This window comes from Musca autumnalis, unplaced genomic scaffold (genome assembly GCF_047663935.1).
Source record: "Musca autumnalis isolate F117 unplaced genomic scaffold, ASM4766393v1 scaffold_4, whole genome shotgun sequence".
Lineage (NCBI taxonomy): Eukaryota > Metazoa > Arthropoda > Insecta > Diptera > Muscidae > Musca > Musca autumnalis.
Window position 1 is genome coordinate 241,236,914 of NW_027411977.1, and position 15,230 is coordinate 241,252,143.

Below are 15,230 nucleotides of genomic sequence, written 5' to 3' on the forward strand. Positions count from 1 at the left end.
CAACTAAATTTCCTACTTGCTAACAGTAAATAATTGTACTGTTAGGTGTCGTTTACGCAGCCTAGAGCACAAGGAAAAACATTTTACTGTTTTTTAATGCGTTTCTGTCACACTTAAACCACTATTACTTAGCCATTTGTTAACCGATTTTAAAAATCTATGCCTTGTTCGAAAGGCATTACTGTCCCCTTTATAATGAAATACAGTGTGTGCAAATCGGTTGTGGAAAAAAGAAGTAATGTCCGTTTAAATTTGAAAATCCAAGAAAGCCCATTTTTCACTACATTTACCGTTATAAAATCAAAACTCGAAGTGATCCAAAGAAACCAAAGGTATTTTCGTCTTCTATGGACTCCCACAAAACCGAATTTGTGCATCAGAGATCCTGCAAAAAATTTTTGTCCACTTTTGTATCACAGTGATATCTACAAATCCTTATTCCCAAATCGGACTTCTAGAGACCTTCTCACTGCAAATTAAGTGCTTTTAAGGCCTAGAGGCCCTATATAACAATATTACTTAGGACCTCTAGACACTGCTTTTGGCAATTTAAACCTCACAGAACTCATTATTGAACATTTGGTATTCTAAAGAACTTCTCATTTGTTATTGGAATATTTATTCCAGCAACCTTTAATTGTTGGTGTTACCTCTGTATTGTCCTTTTTATAAAGGAGATAAACTTTAACTTTAAATGCAAATATGTCAAATTTTCGAAATAACATTCTGAAAAACGAAGATTTATGGAAAATAATGTTGCTCTTTATTTACAAAATAAAAATCCGTAAATAAAAAATGAATAAATGGAAAATTCCTCTTTTTTTCCGGCAGCCTTCTTACCACTAACTCCACTTCTTCAAATCTATCAAAATTGTTCATTATCAGCATAGATTTCTATATAACCATTTTCATCCGATTCCAAGGGATGCTTGCTCTTTCGGTGGCAACGCAACGTGTTGAGGAAGGTAAATCTTTGCGGACAATAGGCGCAAATGTACAGTTCTTTCTTTGTGTGAGAGGCAACGTGCTCCCGATAGGGTCGTGACTTTTTGAAAACACAACCACATGTCGGACATTTGAAGCGATCCACATGACTGTGATTGTAGTAGATGTGTTTCCTGGCCATTTCCTGATTCCTAAACGAACGACCACATTGTTTACAAACGTAGAGCACACTACCATCCGGTTGGACTTGGCAATCAGGTTTGCCATAGTTTTCATGAACCGTGGTGCAGTGATATCGCAGGCCACTCTTTGTTGTAAAACCTTTATCACAGCTTGGACAAAAATGTCTTAGTTTTTGATATCCCGGATGTTGGGCATCAATATGCCGTTTGAGGGAACAACGTGTGGTGTTTATGCGGCCGCAGAGTTTGCATTTAAAGGTGTTGGGGTCGTTGTGATAACGCATGTGTTCCTTGAGGGTCCAGTGTTCTTTGAGTTTACGCCCACAACAGGGAATGTAACATTGTTCTGTGGGATGTCGCTGAAGAAAGTGGGCCTGTAAAGCTGGCCAGGATTTACATTTGTGGCTGCAGAGATCACAATTTATGATGGGCATAAAGTTGGCCAAAAGTACACTCAAATGCTGTTGTCTTTCTTCGCGCGATTTATTGTCTCTTCGGCCATCCACCCCAGCTATGGCATCCACCAGTGTTTGGTCCTCATATTCATAATCGGCATTATATTGAGACATGGACATGTTAAAATAATCCTCTTCCGCCTCCACATCTTCATCCTCATCCGAGTCATCGAGTAATATAATCGAAGAATCATCATTAAAACCATAATCACCCGCCGGCGCGTTAGCATTCCATGATGTACTAGGCATTTCATCTCCCTCCTCATCGTGGACATCGATTAGTTCAAATTCCTTTTCCATTTTTATTACCGGTGTGGTGGTGGTCTGTTGAAAGCACCTATCCGATCCATTGTTCTGTTCACTAGCTTTACTTTTCTTTGGTTCAAAACTCTGTGCAATTTTTTGGGCTAGTTTTCGTTTAGTTATGGCCGCAGCCTCTACCTCCAGTGAATTCAGAGGTGTATCACCATCAGCTTCGATGGCGGCCATCTCGGAGAGGGAAACAAAACTACCTTCTATGTTAAGTGCTGAGGAGGAATTATCAAATTCCCCCGCCGCGTCGGGGAATCCATCGAGAAAGTTTCTCCCCACATCTCCGCTAGGCTTAACATCTTTGACATCTTCTTGCAGTCGCTCTTGGGCATCGGTAACAAATTTTTGAAAATTGTGAAAATCCAATACCTGATTCCAGCATTTATTGCATATGATGGACAAGTGGCGGTATTTGTCCATATCTATAATCTGTGGAGCATACGTTATGTTAATGTCAGGGGAAGGGGTGATTGAAGTTGAAAATAAAAAACTTCGAAGAGCGTTGAAGGGCGAAACTTACCTTTGGGTGAAATAAACTGTAGATAACTTCATACAATTCATTACCAAACCCATTCTCATCATAAAGTGTCTCATATTCTTGGCATTTGTCAACACATAAACGACAGGTAGTGGACTGAGTCATCTTGACATGGAATGGTCTTAGGAATCCTTATAAGAAGCAGAAGAAAATGAAAAATGTTTAAGTAGCAGCCGTCATGGAGCTCTAGGAAATTAAATTCAGTTCTGAAATGGAAGAAAAGCAGTAGAAAGGTTTGTATTTAGTTTAAATAACAGTTGGAAGGGTATAAATTCTTATCCTAAGCTGTACATAAAGGTCTATAGAGGCATCTTTTTTTTTGGAAAGGGTCTATAGAAGCATCCATTCTTTAAGAATGGACCTATAGAAGCAATAGCCCTTTCATTCAGAAAGGGTATTTCAGACATTCTTTCAGAAAGGGTCTATAGATGCCGTCCTTCCTTCAAGAAGGGTCTACAGAATCAGGATCATCGAGTTTCAGGAAATTAAAATCAGCTCTGAAATGGAAAAAGTTGAAAGGTGTTTCGAAGGGTATAAATTCTTATCTTAATTTGTACATAAAGGTCTATAGAGGCATCCTTTTTTTTTGGAAAGGGTCTATGTAACCATTCATTCAGAAATAGTATTTCAGCATTTCTTTCAGAAAGGGTCTATAGATGGTGTATTTGCTTCAAGAAGGGTATATAGAATCAGACTTTCTTTCAGAAGAACCCTATCATTCAGAAACTGTCTATCGAAGTATTCCCTCTTTCAGAAAGTGTCTACCGAAGCATTCTCTCTTTCAGAAAGGATCTATAGAAGCACCCTTTCTTTCAGAAAGGGTCTATCGAATCGCTGTCAATTTCAGAAAAGGTCTATCGAAACACCCTTTGTTTCAGAAAGGATCCATCGAAGCCCGCTTCTTTTCAAAAAGGGTCTATCAAAGCCCGTCTTCTTTCAGGAAGGGTCTATCAAAGCCCGCTTCCTTTCAAAAAGGATCTATCAAAGCCCGCTTTCTTTCAAAAAGAGTCTATCGAAGCCCGCTTCCTTTCAAAAAGGGTCTATCGAGTCCCTGTCAATTTCAGAAAGGGTCTCTCGAAACACCCTTTGTTTCAGAAAGGATCCATCGCAGCCCGCTTTCTTTCAGAAAGGATCTATCGAAGCTCACTTTATCTCTATCAAAGCACCCTTTCGATCAGAAGCAACCTTTCGATCAGAAAAATGCTATCAAAGCACCCTTTCTTTCGGAAAGCGTCTTTAGAATCATCTTTCTGAAAGGGTTTTTAGAAGCAACTTTCCTTTCAGAAAGGGTCTATAGAAGCACGCTTTCTTTCGGGAAGGGTCTATCGAAGCCCGTTTTCTTTCGAAAAGGGTTTATCGAAGTCGGTTTTCTTTAAGAAAGGGTCTACCAAAGCCCTCTTTCCTTCAGACCTTTCCACTTTCTTTCAAAAAGGGGCTATCGAATCTCTGTCAATTTCAAAAAGGGTCTATCGAAACACTTTGTTTCAGGAAGGGCCCATCGAAGCCCGCTTTTTTCAAAAAAGGGTCTGTCGAATCCCGATTTCTTTCAGAAAGGGTCTATCAAAGCAGCCTTTCGATCAGAAGCGTCTACCGAAGCAATCTTTCGATCAGAAAAATGTTACCAAAGCACCCTTTCTTTCGGAAAGCGTCTTTAGAATCATCTTTAGAAGCAACTTTCCTTTTCCAGAAAGAGTCTATAGAAGCACCTCTTCTTTCAGTAAGTGTCTATAAAAGCATGCTTTCTTTAGGAAAGTGTCTATCAAAGGCCGCTATCAGGGTCTATCAGAGTACCCTTCCTTTCGAAAAGGGTATATCAAAGCCCGCTTTCCTTCAGAAAGAGTCTATCGAATCCCTGTCAATTTCAGTAAGGATCTATCGAAACACCCTTTGTTTCAGAAAGGATCCATCAAAGCCCGCTTTCTACCAGAAACGGTTCATCGAAGACCGCATTCTTTCAAAAAAGGGTCTGTCTGAATCCCGATTTCTTTCAGAAAGGGTCTATTAAAGCACCCTTTCGATCAGAAAAATGCTATCAAAGCACCCTTTCTTTCGGAAAGTGTCTTTAGAAGCATCTTTCAGAAAAGGTCTTTAGAAGCAACTTTCCTTTCAGAAAGGGTCTATAGAAGCACCTCTTCTTTCAGAAAGTGTCTATAAAAGCATGCTTTCTTTCGGAAAGTGGCCGCTTTCTTTCGAAAAGTGTCTATCGAAGCCCCCCTTTCTTTAAGGGTCTATCAAAGCCCGCTTTCTTTCAGAAAGGGTCTACCGAAACCCGCTTTCTTTCAAAAAGGGTCTATCGAATCCCTGTAAATTTCAGAAAGGATCTATCGAAACACCCTTTGTTTCAGAAAGGATCATCGAAGCCCGCTTTCTACCAGAAAGGGTTCATCGAAGACCGCTTTCTTTCAAAAAGGGTCTGTCAAAGCCCGATTTCTTTCAGAAAGAGTCTATCGAAGGCCGTTTTTTGTCAGAAAGGGTCTATTAAAGCACCCTTTCGATTAGAAGAGTCTACCGAAGCAACCTTTCGATCAGAAAAATGTTATCAAAGCACCCTTTCTTTCGGAAAGCGTCTTTAGAAACATCTTTCAGAAAGGGCCTTTAGAAGCAATTTTCCTTTCAAAAAGGGTCTATAGAAGCACTCTTTCTTTCAGAAAGTGCCTTTAAAAGCCCACTTTCTTTCGAAAAGGGTCTATCGAAGTCCACTTTCTTTAAGAAAGGGTCTATCGAAGCCCGCTTTCTTTAAGAAAGGGTCTATCAAAGCCCGGGATATGCATGTATAAAGATTATTATCGGTGGTGTGAAGCTCAGTGGATGTCTTCACCCATGAAAAGAGTTCCAAGTGAATTATAAAGGTTTATAAGTCTGCTACAGGTAGCCAAATTAAGTCATTTAAAGGTTTTTTTTTAATAATTCAGTTTTATTTATTCAAATCAATTCAACAATGAATCTTAATATCTAAACAAATAACAACTACAATGTTTTTTTTTTTTCATTAGTCCTTCCCTGACCAGTACCAGCTGCATCGGGTAGGAGTCTTATATATTAATGGAATGGTCAATCCGACAATGCAATTCCAAATTACTGCGATTAATAAAGCTCTTTGGACAAGATGGACATTTATAAAAACATTTGGAATTTTTTACTGTTTTATCTTCCTCTGTCCGCTTCTGAGCTTTACGATTGTCAGCAAGTTTTGACGCTTTACGTTCTTTACGAGCAGCAGCAAGTTTTGCTGCTTTACGTTCTTTACGAGCTGCAGCAAGTTTTACCGCTTTACGTTCTTTCGCTTCCAACATCCGTTTAGCTTTTGCTTGAATTGCTGCCTGCAACCGGGCTTTACGAGCGGCTGCTAGTCTCGCGGATCTGCGTTCCTCCATTTCCAACTTGCGTTTATCTTTTGCCTCAACTTCCGCCTGTAATCGAGCTTTACTAGCGGCAGCAACTTTTGCGGCCCTACGTTCTTCCATCTCCAACTTGCGTTTAGCTTTGACTTCAGCATATTTTGCAGAATGTTTTATACGTTGATGCTCTCGTAGAGCTTTATGGCTTGAACAAAGCTTATTACAAAACTCACAGATAATATATCCATGCTCCTTGATTTTATGTTCCTGCAAGACACTGCCTGAATTATTGAACTTCTCTCCGCATACTGGGCATATATAATTTGACGGCAGATTGTGGCAATACCATCTGTGTGTAGAGAACACTTGATAACGTGTAGATGTGTAATCACATTCTTGACAGGCATAGACATCAGTACCATCGGATTGGGTAATGCGTTTTGGTGATTTCATACTCCGGTGCGACGCGGAATAATGTAAGCTTAAACCTTTAGGAGTACTAAAATTACGTTGACAATCTTTACAATGATAATACGTGTTTCGGGAACCTCCTTGATGTTGCCTTAGGTGATAACGCAAATTGGTTCTATAAGGATACGATTTTGAGCATAAGTGACATTTGAATGGCTTGATCCGTGGCTGGGAATTCTTTGAATTAAAAATATTTTTTTGTTTCGCTTCGGGGATTGTTTCAGTTTCGGGTGTTGCAATGGGAATTAAGAGGTTTTCAGGATCTGTTTGAGAGAAAGAATCTATTGGTGAATTGTCCGTAGGGTTTGGAGATATTACGTTTACATCGGGATCATGTGCAGGGTCGGAAGTTGGAAGGGTTTCTGATTCTCTATTAGTGCGATTATTAGTTGTTGGTGCTTCCAGTTTATGCGGTGAGGAATTTTGCGTACCTACGGGTAATTTATCTAGGCTACTTTGAGATGCATTAATATCACTGATTTCCAGTACAGGAATGGGAGTAATTTTACATGTGTATTTGGTCGGCAGAAGGTGAACATGCCATCTATGTGAAGAGAAAATACTATAGTTTGCAAAAACTTGATCACATTGTTGACAGGCATAGACGGCTGTACCGTCGGAATGGATAATACGCTTTGCAGCCTTAAAACGTCTGTGCAGTTGGGAACAGTGGACGTTTAAACCTCTACGAGTGGCAAATTTTCGTTGGCAATATTTACAAGGATGACTTAACTTTTGAGAGTTGCGATGATGTCGTCTTATGTGAGTGCACAAAGAGGATATACCAGAATAAGTGTTTGAGCAAAAGCGACATTTCAGTGGCCTAACCAATGCCTCGGAATTCGTACAATTTAAAGCATTTTCTTGGTTCTTTTCACGGTTGGTTTCAGTTTCAGGTGATTCAATGGGTATTAAGAGGTTTTCAGGATCATTTTGAGAGAAAGAATCTATTGGTGAGTTGCTCTCAGGGTATGGAGATATAGTGATTTCACTGGGGTCTTGTGCAGGGTTGGAAGTTTGTAGGGTTTCCGTGGCAATATTAGTGTGAGTATTATTTGTAGGTGCATCTAGGCTATTTGGTGAGGAATTTTGCTTAGCCGAGGATAATTTATCAAGAATTGTTTTGGAAGAATTACATTCATTGGTTTCATGATCAGAGATGGGAGTTGTTGGGGTAGCAATATCCATATTGTAGCATGTGTTTTTTGAATGTAAAGATTGGGTTTTTATTGTTGGAGTTGTCTCATCGTCGCCTAGAGATATTTCCTTAAGATTTTCTTCATATGCAGGGATGGGAGTTACTGTACAAATTTTCGAGTTTCTGGTTATTTGTGACATATCCGATTTCTTTGAAAATAAAGAGTGGGATTTTATAGGTGATGTTGTCTCCGCATCCCTTAGAGAACTTTCAATAATATTCTCATTATATGCAGAGATGGAAGTTTTTAGGGTCGCCATATTATTCCTGTCTTTTGGTGATATATCAGAGTCACTGGAAAATAAAATGTGGCATTTTATTGGTGATGTTGTCTCAAGACCTCTTGGAGATATTTCAATAAGATTTTCTGCAAATCCAGAGTTGGGAGTACCCATATCAATATTCGAGTTTGGATCTACTAGTGATAAATCCGAGTTATTTGGAAATAGAGAGTTTAATTGTATATGAGTTGTTGTCTGAAAATCTCTTGTAGATGTTTTCATACGATTTTCTTGATATGCAGAGATGGGAGTTACAAGGGAACACATATTAAAATTCGAGTTTGTGCCTATATCTGAATTATTCAGAAGTAAAGAATTGGGGTTTCTGTGTGCTGTTGTTTTAAGACCCCTTAGAGATATATCCCCAAGATTTTCTTCATATCCAGAGATGGAAGTTATTTGAGAAGCCATATAAATATTGGAGTTTGTGTCTACTGGCGATAAATCCGAATTATTTGCAAATAGAGAGTTGGATTTTATAGGTGTTGTTATCTGAAAACATCTTGTTTCCAAAAGATTTTCTTGATGTGCAAGGATGGGAGTTACAAGGGCACACATATTAAAATTCGAGTTAATGACTTCATTCGAATTATTCGGAAGTACAGAGTTGAGTTTTATAGCTTCTGTTGTCTCAAGACACCTTGGATTAGTATTTTCTTCATATGCAGAGATGGGAGTTCTTCGGTTAGCCTTATCAATATTGGAGTTTGTGTCTATTGGTGACCTGTTTGAGTTCATGAAAAATAAAGATTGAGATTTACTTCGTGGTGCTGTCTCAAGGCCCCTTGGAGATGCTTCCCCAAAATTTTCTTCATATGCAGAGATGGAAGTTCCAAGGCTTGCATGATCGCCATGTGGGTTATTGTCTGTTGCAAATATATCTGTGATATTTGAAGGATTTTTAAGGCTTTTTGGTGATGTTTTCATAAGATTTTCTTGATGTGCAGAGATGGGAGTTACTAGGGAACCCACATTCATATTCAAGTTTGTGCCTAAATCCGAATTATTTGGAAGTAAAGAGTTGGGATTTATTGATGGTGTTACTTCAGGGCCTCTTGGCAATAATTCACTAAGATTTTCTTCATATACAGAGATGGGAGTTGTTAGGGTACCCATATAATTTTGGGAATAAGTATCTCGTGGTGATAAAGAGTGTTGTTTTAATGATACTGTTGTCTCAAGGCCCCTTAGAGATGTTTCCCTGCGATTTTCTTCACATGCAGAGATGGGAGTTGTTAGACTTACCATACCAACATGTGAGTTATTGTTCGTTGCTAATGTATCTGTGATATTTGAAGAGTTTTCATAGCTTTCCGGAGCGGTAAAACATATTTCCATTTCCCTGCTTTCCAATACTGAGCTGGGAGTTTTTAATATTGACGTATCTATATGGGAATCGTCGGTGTTTAACGCCATGGTATCTATGTCGCGTGAAGAGATGTCATTGAGTTTGAAAGTCGATGCTGTTGTCAAATCGGTGTATGTGTTATGGGGATCTACTGCAGAAGATTCTGATATATTTGTAGAGCTAGAGTCGCAATCTGCTACCAATGTATCCAAACCGTTATTAGATGCTTCCTCTTCACTAAATTCCTGGACACATGTGGAAGTTAATGACGTTATCCGGTGAGAAGGTGTACAATTTTCTTTTGCAGAAAAATCTAGGCTATTTTGGGACATATTGACTTCTCCAACAATATCGTTTTGACTTTGAGTTTCCGAATCGTAGGACTCTTCCATTTCTTCATTTAAGACAACTTGTGTATTATTGGCCTCCTTAACAACATCTGAAATATTTCCATTACTTGATTGAGAAAGTTCAATAAATTCTTCCTCCGATTTTATATCCTCGTCTTCCTTATTTTCCTCAGTCGTTGCGATACTTTCATCATCTTTCTCATATTTTATTTCCACATCCTTAACATCGCCATATTCCCCAATGAGATCGTTTTGAGTCTCTTGAATCAAGTTTTGATATTTTTCAAAGTGACAAATAATCTGTGTACATACGAGGCATACTGTTCTCATTTGACGAAATATTTCCAAATTCACAATCTAAAAAAAAATGAGGGAACATCAGTTATTGGATCATATTTTTTATTTTTAAACCCACCTTAGGATGCAAAAATTTCGAAACACTATCGTAGAATTCCATTTTCTGACCCGTGTCAGAATAAAGAGTTTTTCCGTTCTCGAGATCCGTATTTAGACACAAACGACAGCAGTTACATAAATCCGACAAAGTTGCATTTTCCATTTTTGAATTATTTCAAAGGTTATTTTAATTGCCAAACTGTAAGGATTATAAAAGAATGTATGAATCCATCAAACATGGAGGGCATGGACAACACAAAACAGAATACACGGAACAAAGCACTGACACAATTATTCACAAGTCACTAGAAGTTGCAAAATAATGCTGTAGGGGGGTATAAAAGTTGGAATCAAAGATAAAGAGGACCATGGAATTTTGGATTCTTAAGCTCTCTATTGCGTATCATCAATTATTCTTTTTATCAGAATTTTTCTTTTACTAAATCGGCTTCTTATTAGTTCTTCAACAAGCTTCGGAATTTTTTCCATTTTGGATTTTTTTTTTGTGTCCACTTATTGGCAAGAATTACCTGACCTGCCCTGCTACTAGATTGTAAATTACCCAGAGCTAAAATCTAATTTTGACCCACGTTGGGCGCCAAAAGCTGTTTTACGCACAGACCTTCCCGTAATCCAGTTGGACCTCTATAGAGATCCTTTAGATCCTCTACTGTAAAACCCTGCAGTAACGTAGATGACTAAAATATGTGACCCCTAGGGCCTTCTACTGTAAAGTAAATGACCCTAGGGTCATCTATAGTAAAGTAGATGACCCGTAGGGTGCTCTACTGTAAGGTAAATGACCCATAGGGTCCTCTTCTGTAAAGTAGATGACCCGTACGTTCCTCTACTGTAAAGTGGATGACCCTTAGGGTCCTCTACTGCTAACTAGGTGAGCCGTAGGCTTCTCTACTTTTAAGTAGGTGACCATTAGGGTCCTCTGCTGTAAAATAGATGTCCCGTAGGGCCTTCTACTATAAAGTAGATGGCCCTTAGGGTCCTCTACTGTAAAGTAGATGACCCTTAGGGTCCTCTACTGTAAAATAGATGACCCTTAGGGTCCTCTACTGTAAAATAGATGACCCTTAGGTTCCTCTACTGTAAAGTAGATGACCCTTAGGGTCCTCTACTGTAAAGTAGATAACCCGTAGCGTCCTCTACTGTAAAATAGATGACCCGTAGGGTCCTCTACTGTAAAGTGGATGACCCGTAGGGTCCTCTAGATAACCCGAAGGATTCTCTTCTGTAAAGTAGATGACCCTAAGGGTCCTCTACTGCTAAATAGGTGACCCGTAGGCTCCTTTGTAAATTAGATGACCCTAAGGGTACTCCGCTGTAAAGTGAATGACTCCTAGGATCGTATACTGTGAATCAAATGACCCCTAGGGTCCTCTATTGTAACGAAGATGACCTCTAGGGTCATCTACTCTAAAGTACATGACTTCAAGGGTCCTTTACTGTAAAGTAAATGACCCCTAGGGTCGTCTACTGTAAAGTAGATAACCTTTAGGTTCCTCTACTAAACAGTAGACGGCCCTTAGGGTGCTCTACTGTAAAGTACATGACTGAAGGTACCTCTACCGTAAAGTTGATGACCCCTAGGATCTTCCACTGTAAAGTATATGACCCTAAGGGTCCTCTACTGTAAATTTGATGACCCTTAGGGTCCTCTACTGTAAAGTGGATGACCCGTAGGGTCCTGTACTGCTAAGTAGGTGTCCCGTAGGGTCCTCTACTGTAAAGTAGATCACGCGTAGTGTCCTCTAGATAACCCTTAGGGTCCTTTACTGCTAACTAGGTGAGCCGTAGGCTCCTCTACTTTTAAGTAGGTGACCAGTAGGGTCTTCTGCTGTAAAATAGATGACCCCTAGGATCTTCTACTATAAAGTAGATGGCCCTTAGGGTCCTCTACTGTAAAGTAGATGACCCTTAGGGTCCTCTACTGTAAAGTAGATGACCCTTAGGGTCCTCTACTGTAAAGTAGATGACCCTTAGGGTCCTCTACTGTAAAGTAGATGACCCTTAGGGTCCTCTACTGTAAAGTAGATAACCCGTAGCGTCCTCTACTTTAAAATAGATGACCGGTAGGGTCCTCTACTGTAAAGTGGATGACCCGTAGGGTCCTCTACTGCTAAGTAGGTGTAGCGTAGGGTCCTCTACTGTAAAGTAGATCACGCGTAGTGTCCTCTAGATAACCCGAAGGATCCTCTTCTGTAAAGTAGATGACCCTAAGGGTCCTCTACTGCTAAATAGGTGACCCGTAGGCTCCTCTGCTGTAAAGTAGATGACCCTTAGGGTCCTCTACTGTAAAGTAGATGACCCTTAGGGTCCTCTACTGTAAAGTAGATGACCCTTAGGGTCCTCTTCTGTAAAGTAGATGACCCTTAGGGTCCTCTACTGTAAAGTAGATGACCCTTAGGGTCCTCTACTGTAAAGTAAATGACCCTTAGGGTCCTCTACTGTAAAGTAGATAACCCGTTGCGTCCTCTACTGTAAAATAGATGACCCGTAGGGTCCTCTACTGTAAAGTGGATGACCCGTAGGGTCCTGTACTGCTAAGTAGGTGTCCCGTAGGGTCCTCTTCTGTAAAGTAGATGACCCTTAGGGTTATTTACTGTAAAGTAGATTACCCCTAGGGTTCTCTGCTGTAAAGTAGAGGACGCGTGGTGTCCTCTAGATGACCCGTAGGGTCCTCTACTGCAAAGTAGGTGACCCGTACGGTCGTCTACTGCAACATAGATGACCTTTAGGGTCCTCTACTGCAAAGTAGATGACCCGTAGGGTCCTCTACTGCTAAGTAGCTGACTCGTAGGGTCCTAGGGCCCTCTACCGAGAAGTAGGTGACCCTTAGGGTCTTTAATTGCAAAGTGGATGACACTTTCGGTCCTCTGCTGTAAAGTAGTACTTTACAGTAGAGGACACTAAGGGTCATCTACTGTACGCTCATCTAATGTAAAGAAGATGACCCCTACGCTCATCTAATGTAAAGTAGATGACCCCTAGGGTCCTCTGCTGTGAAGTAGATGACCCTTAGGATGCACTACTGTAAGGAAGATGACCCTTAGGGTCCCCTAATGGAGAGTTTATGAGGGTTCCTTAATGTTGAGTAGATGACACTTGCTGTCCTCTAATATAGAGAATATGACTCTAATGTTCAAATGACACTTAGGGCCCTCGCCTCTGGAGACGATGACACTTTGGGTCCTTTAGATAATTTATTAATTATCAAAAGCTGAAATTTAGATGTGACCCACGTTGGGCCCCACTTGCCTGGTAAAGTAATGTTTTCCATTAAAAGTTATATTTTTCCAATTTCAAATTTTATTATTTTTTTCTTTACTTCATTTCTCTGTAGCCTCCGACTTAACTTTTAAATGATATAAATTACGATGCTTATATAGATCTCCAACTTTTGTAAAAGTTTCCGAACAAAATTTACACGAGTATCCGGTGTGAATGGCCATGTGTTTTTGTAGGACCTGCCTTAGCTTAAACGTCCTTCCACACGTAGGACATGAGTGTGTGGTCTTTATGTTATGGCTTTGCCATTGGTGTTTGCGATAACCTCGTAGAGTGTTGAATTTTTTGCCACATTCTGAACAAGTATAATAGCCGTTGGGATCATCAGGTAAAAGGTTGTCTTCTTGCGAACAATAACGAAAACGTCGGCGACGTTGACGACCCTCACTCTGATGCTTTGCATGGGTAACCTTGATGTGGAAATTTAAACGTATCACTGAGTTATATGTCTTGGCGCATAATTTACAGGGAAACTTCTGCGGTTCCGTAGATTCTGGGTGGCGTAAGGCTAAATGATTTAGTAGACCCGATTTTAGACTATAATTTCGACCACATATTTTACACTTAAATGCATCCGGGTCATCGTGTACAATTAAATGCTCGCGCAAGCGTGTCGGCACAGGCAGCTTCAGGTTGCAACATTCGACCTGGAATTTCTCTTTCGGATGTTGTCGATGAAAATGATTTTGTAGTGATGTTAGGTTTGGATAAGTTTCACCGCAAGCTATACAATTCACTATGGGTATGAATTTGGCTACCAATTGCTCGAGATATTCCCGTTTGGTTTTGCGTGGCAGTGCCTGACTTTTATCCACAAACAGTGGCACTTGGGAATGTTGTTGTGTTGAATCTAAAGTTTCTGAAGTTGCCGCCTCCTCATTTTCATCACTTTCCGTCAATTCCAATTCGCTGGAAAGGTCAGTTTCTACGTCATAGGGAAATTCAAAAATTTGTGTAAACTCAGTTTTGCTGCAGGAAGTAGTTCGCTTTTTAGTTTTTGGCGTTGTTTTCTTATTTGAAGGAGGCTGATAATCTGGACTTATGTCATAGTCGACCTCACTTTCACTTAAATCCAGTTCTGTCAAATATTGACAATCTGTTGGAGGTATGTCATCATCCTCATCAAGGTCATATGATGAACAGCAAACGTCCTTATGTTCCAAAGAGTCTGGTGATTTACAAATTTTTCTAAGCAGTAAATCTTTTCCCTCTTCGCTATGCTTCCTCAATTTGCTCCTTGTAGATCCTGCACAACCCTCAAAGTCATCTGCCTCCTTTTCCACAGCCACATCCTTATCTGTAACCTGCAATTTCTTTTGTGCCTCTGCAACTTGAGCTTGAAAATTATCAAAATCGTGCAAGTGTTTCCAACATTCCCAACAGATCTTTTTCAAATGTTTGCACTTATTCAGATCCACAATCTAAGGGAACCAAAAATACATGTTATTTCTTGAAATTTTCAACAATTGATCTAAAGGCTTACCGGAGCATGAAAATATTTCACTACAAGTTCATAAAACTCATTACCAACACCATCACTCACGTCGTCATAGAGACTTTTAGAGTCTTTACAAGTTTTAAGACACAAACGACACAAATTCTTTTGGGACATGATTTTGGGAAACTTTCAAATAAACCCCTGTCATCACAACTCGGAGGAAGGAGTCTATTGGGAAACAAAAAGAAACAAAAAAACAAAAGAAAACAAGACCTTAGTGATGTTGTTGCGATATTTGATTAGAATGTATTTCTACATAAAAAATCTTGACAAGCTTAAAATTCGCATCTTTAAACAACCTATACTTGGCTCTCGAGCGTTAATACGTAGTAGGTTCTATAGTAATATGTATAAGAACTCTAAAGGATTCCCCAAAATCGTTTCGAACACCATAGGACCTCCACATAATCTAACAGCAAGTCTAAAGAGCTCTTCATAAGGCAGTTTTGCCTACAGACCTCCCCGTAATCCATTTAGACCTCTATAGAGCTCCTGGTAATCGACATACACCTTTATTAACTTCCAACTCTTTAGGATCCTCTACTATAGAGTAGATGACCAAGGCTTAGGATTCTCTTATGTAGCGTAAATGCGACCCAGGGTCTTCTAAAATAGAGT

General features: G+C 39.8%; 1 protein-coding gene across 6 annotated transcripts in view; it reads right to left on the minus strand.

The window, feature by feature from the left end:
- Nucleotides 1-740: 740 nt before the first annotated feature.
- Nucleotides 741-15,230, minus strand: part of LOC141403727 (uncharacterized) — a 40,723-nt gene continuing 26,233 nt past the window's right edge. For 2 of the 6 annotated variants that reach the window (XM_073986585.1, XM_073986586.1), the window contains 2 exons: nucleotides 2,415-2,638; nucleotides 741-2,323 (listed from right to left, as the gene is read on the minus strand). In XM_073986585.1, coding sequence (XP_073842686.1) covers nucleotides 866-2,323; nucleotides 2,415-2,537 — 1,581 coding nt within the window. In that variant the 5' untranslated portion in view covers nucleotides 2,538-2,638 and the 3' untranslated portion in view covers nucleotides 741-865. Of the gene's footprint in view, nucleotides 2,324-2,414; nucleotides 2,639-5,325; nucleotides 9,776-9,833; nucleotides 10,014-13,112; nucleotides 14,536-14,597; nucleotides 14,781-15,230 lie in introns of those variants that run through there. The other 4 variants (XM_073986580.1, XM_073986579.1, XM_073986588.1 and 1 more) reach the window with 2 other exon arrangements.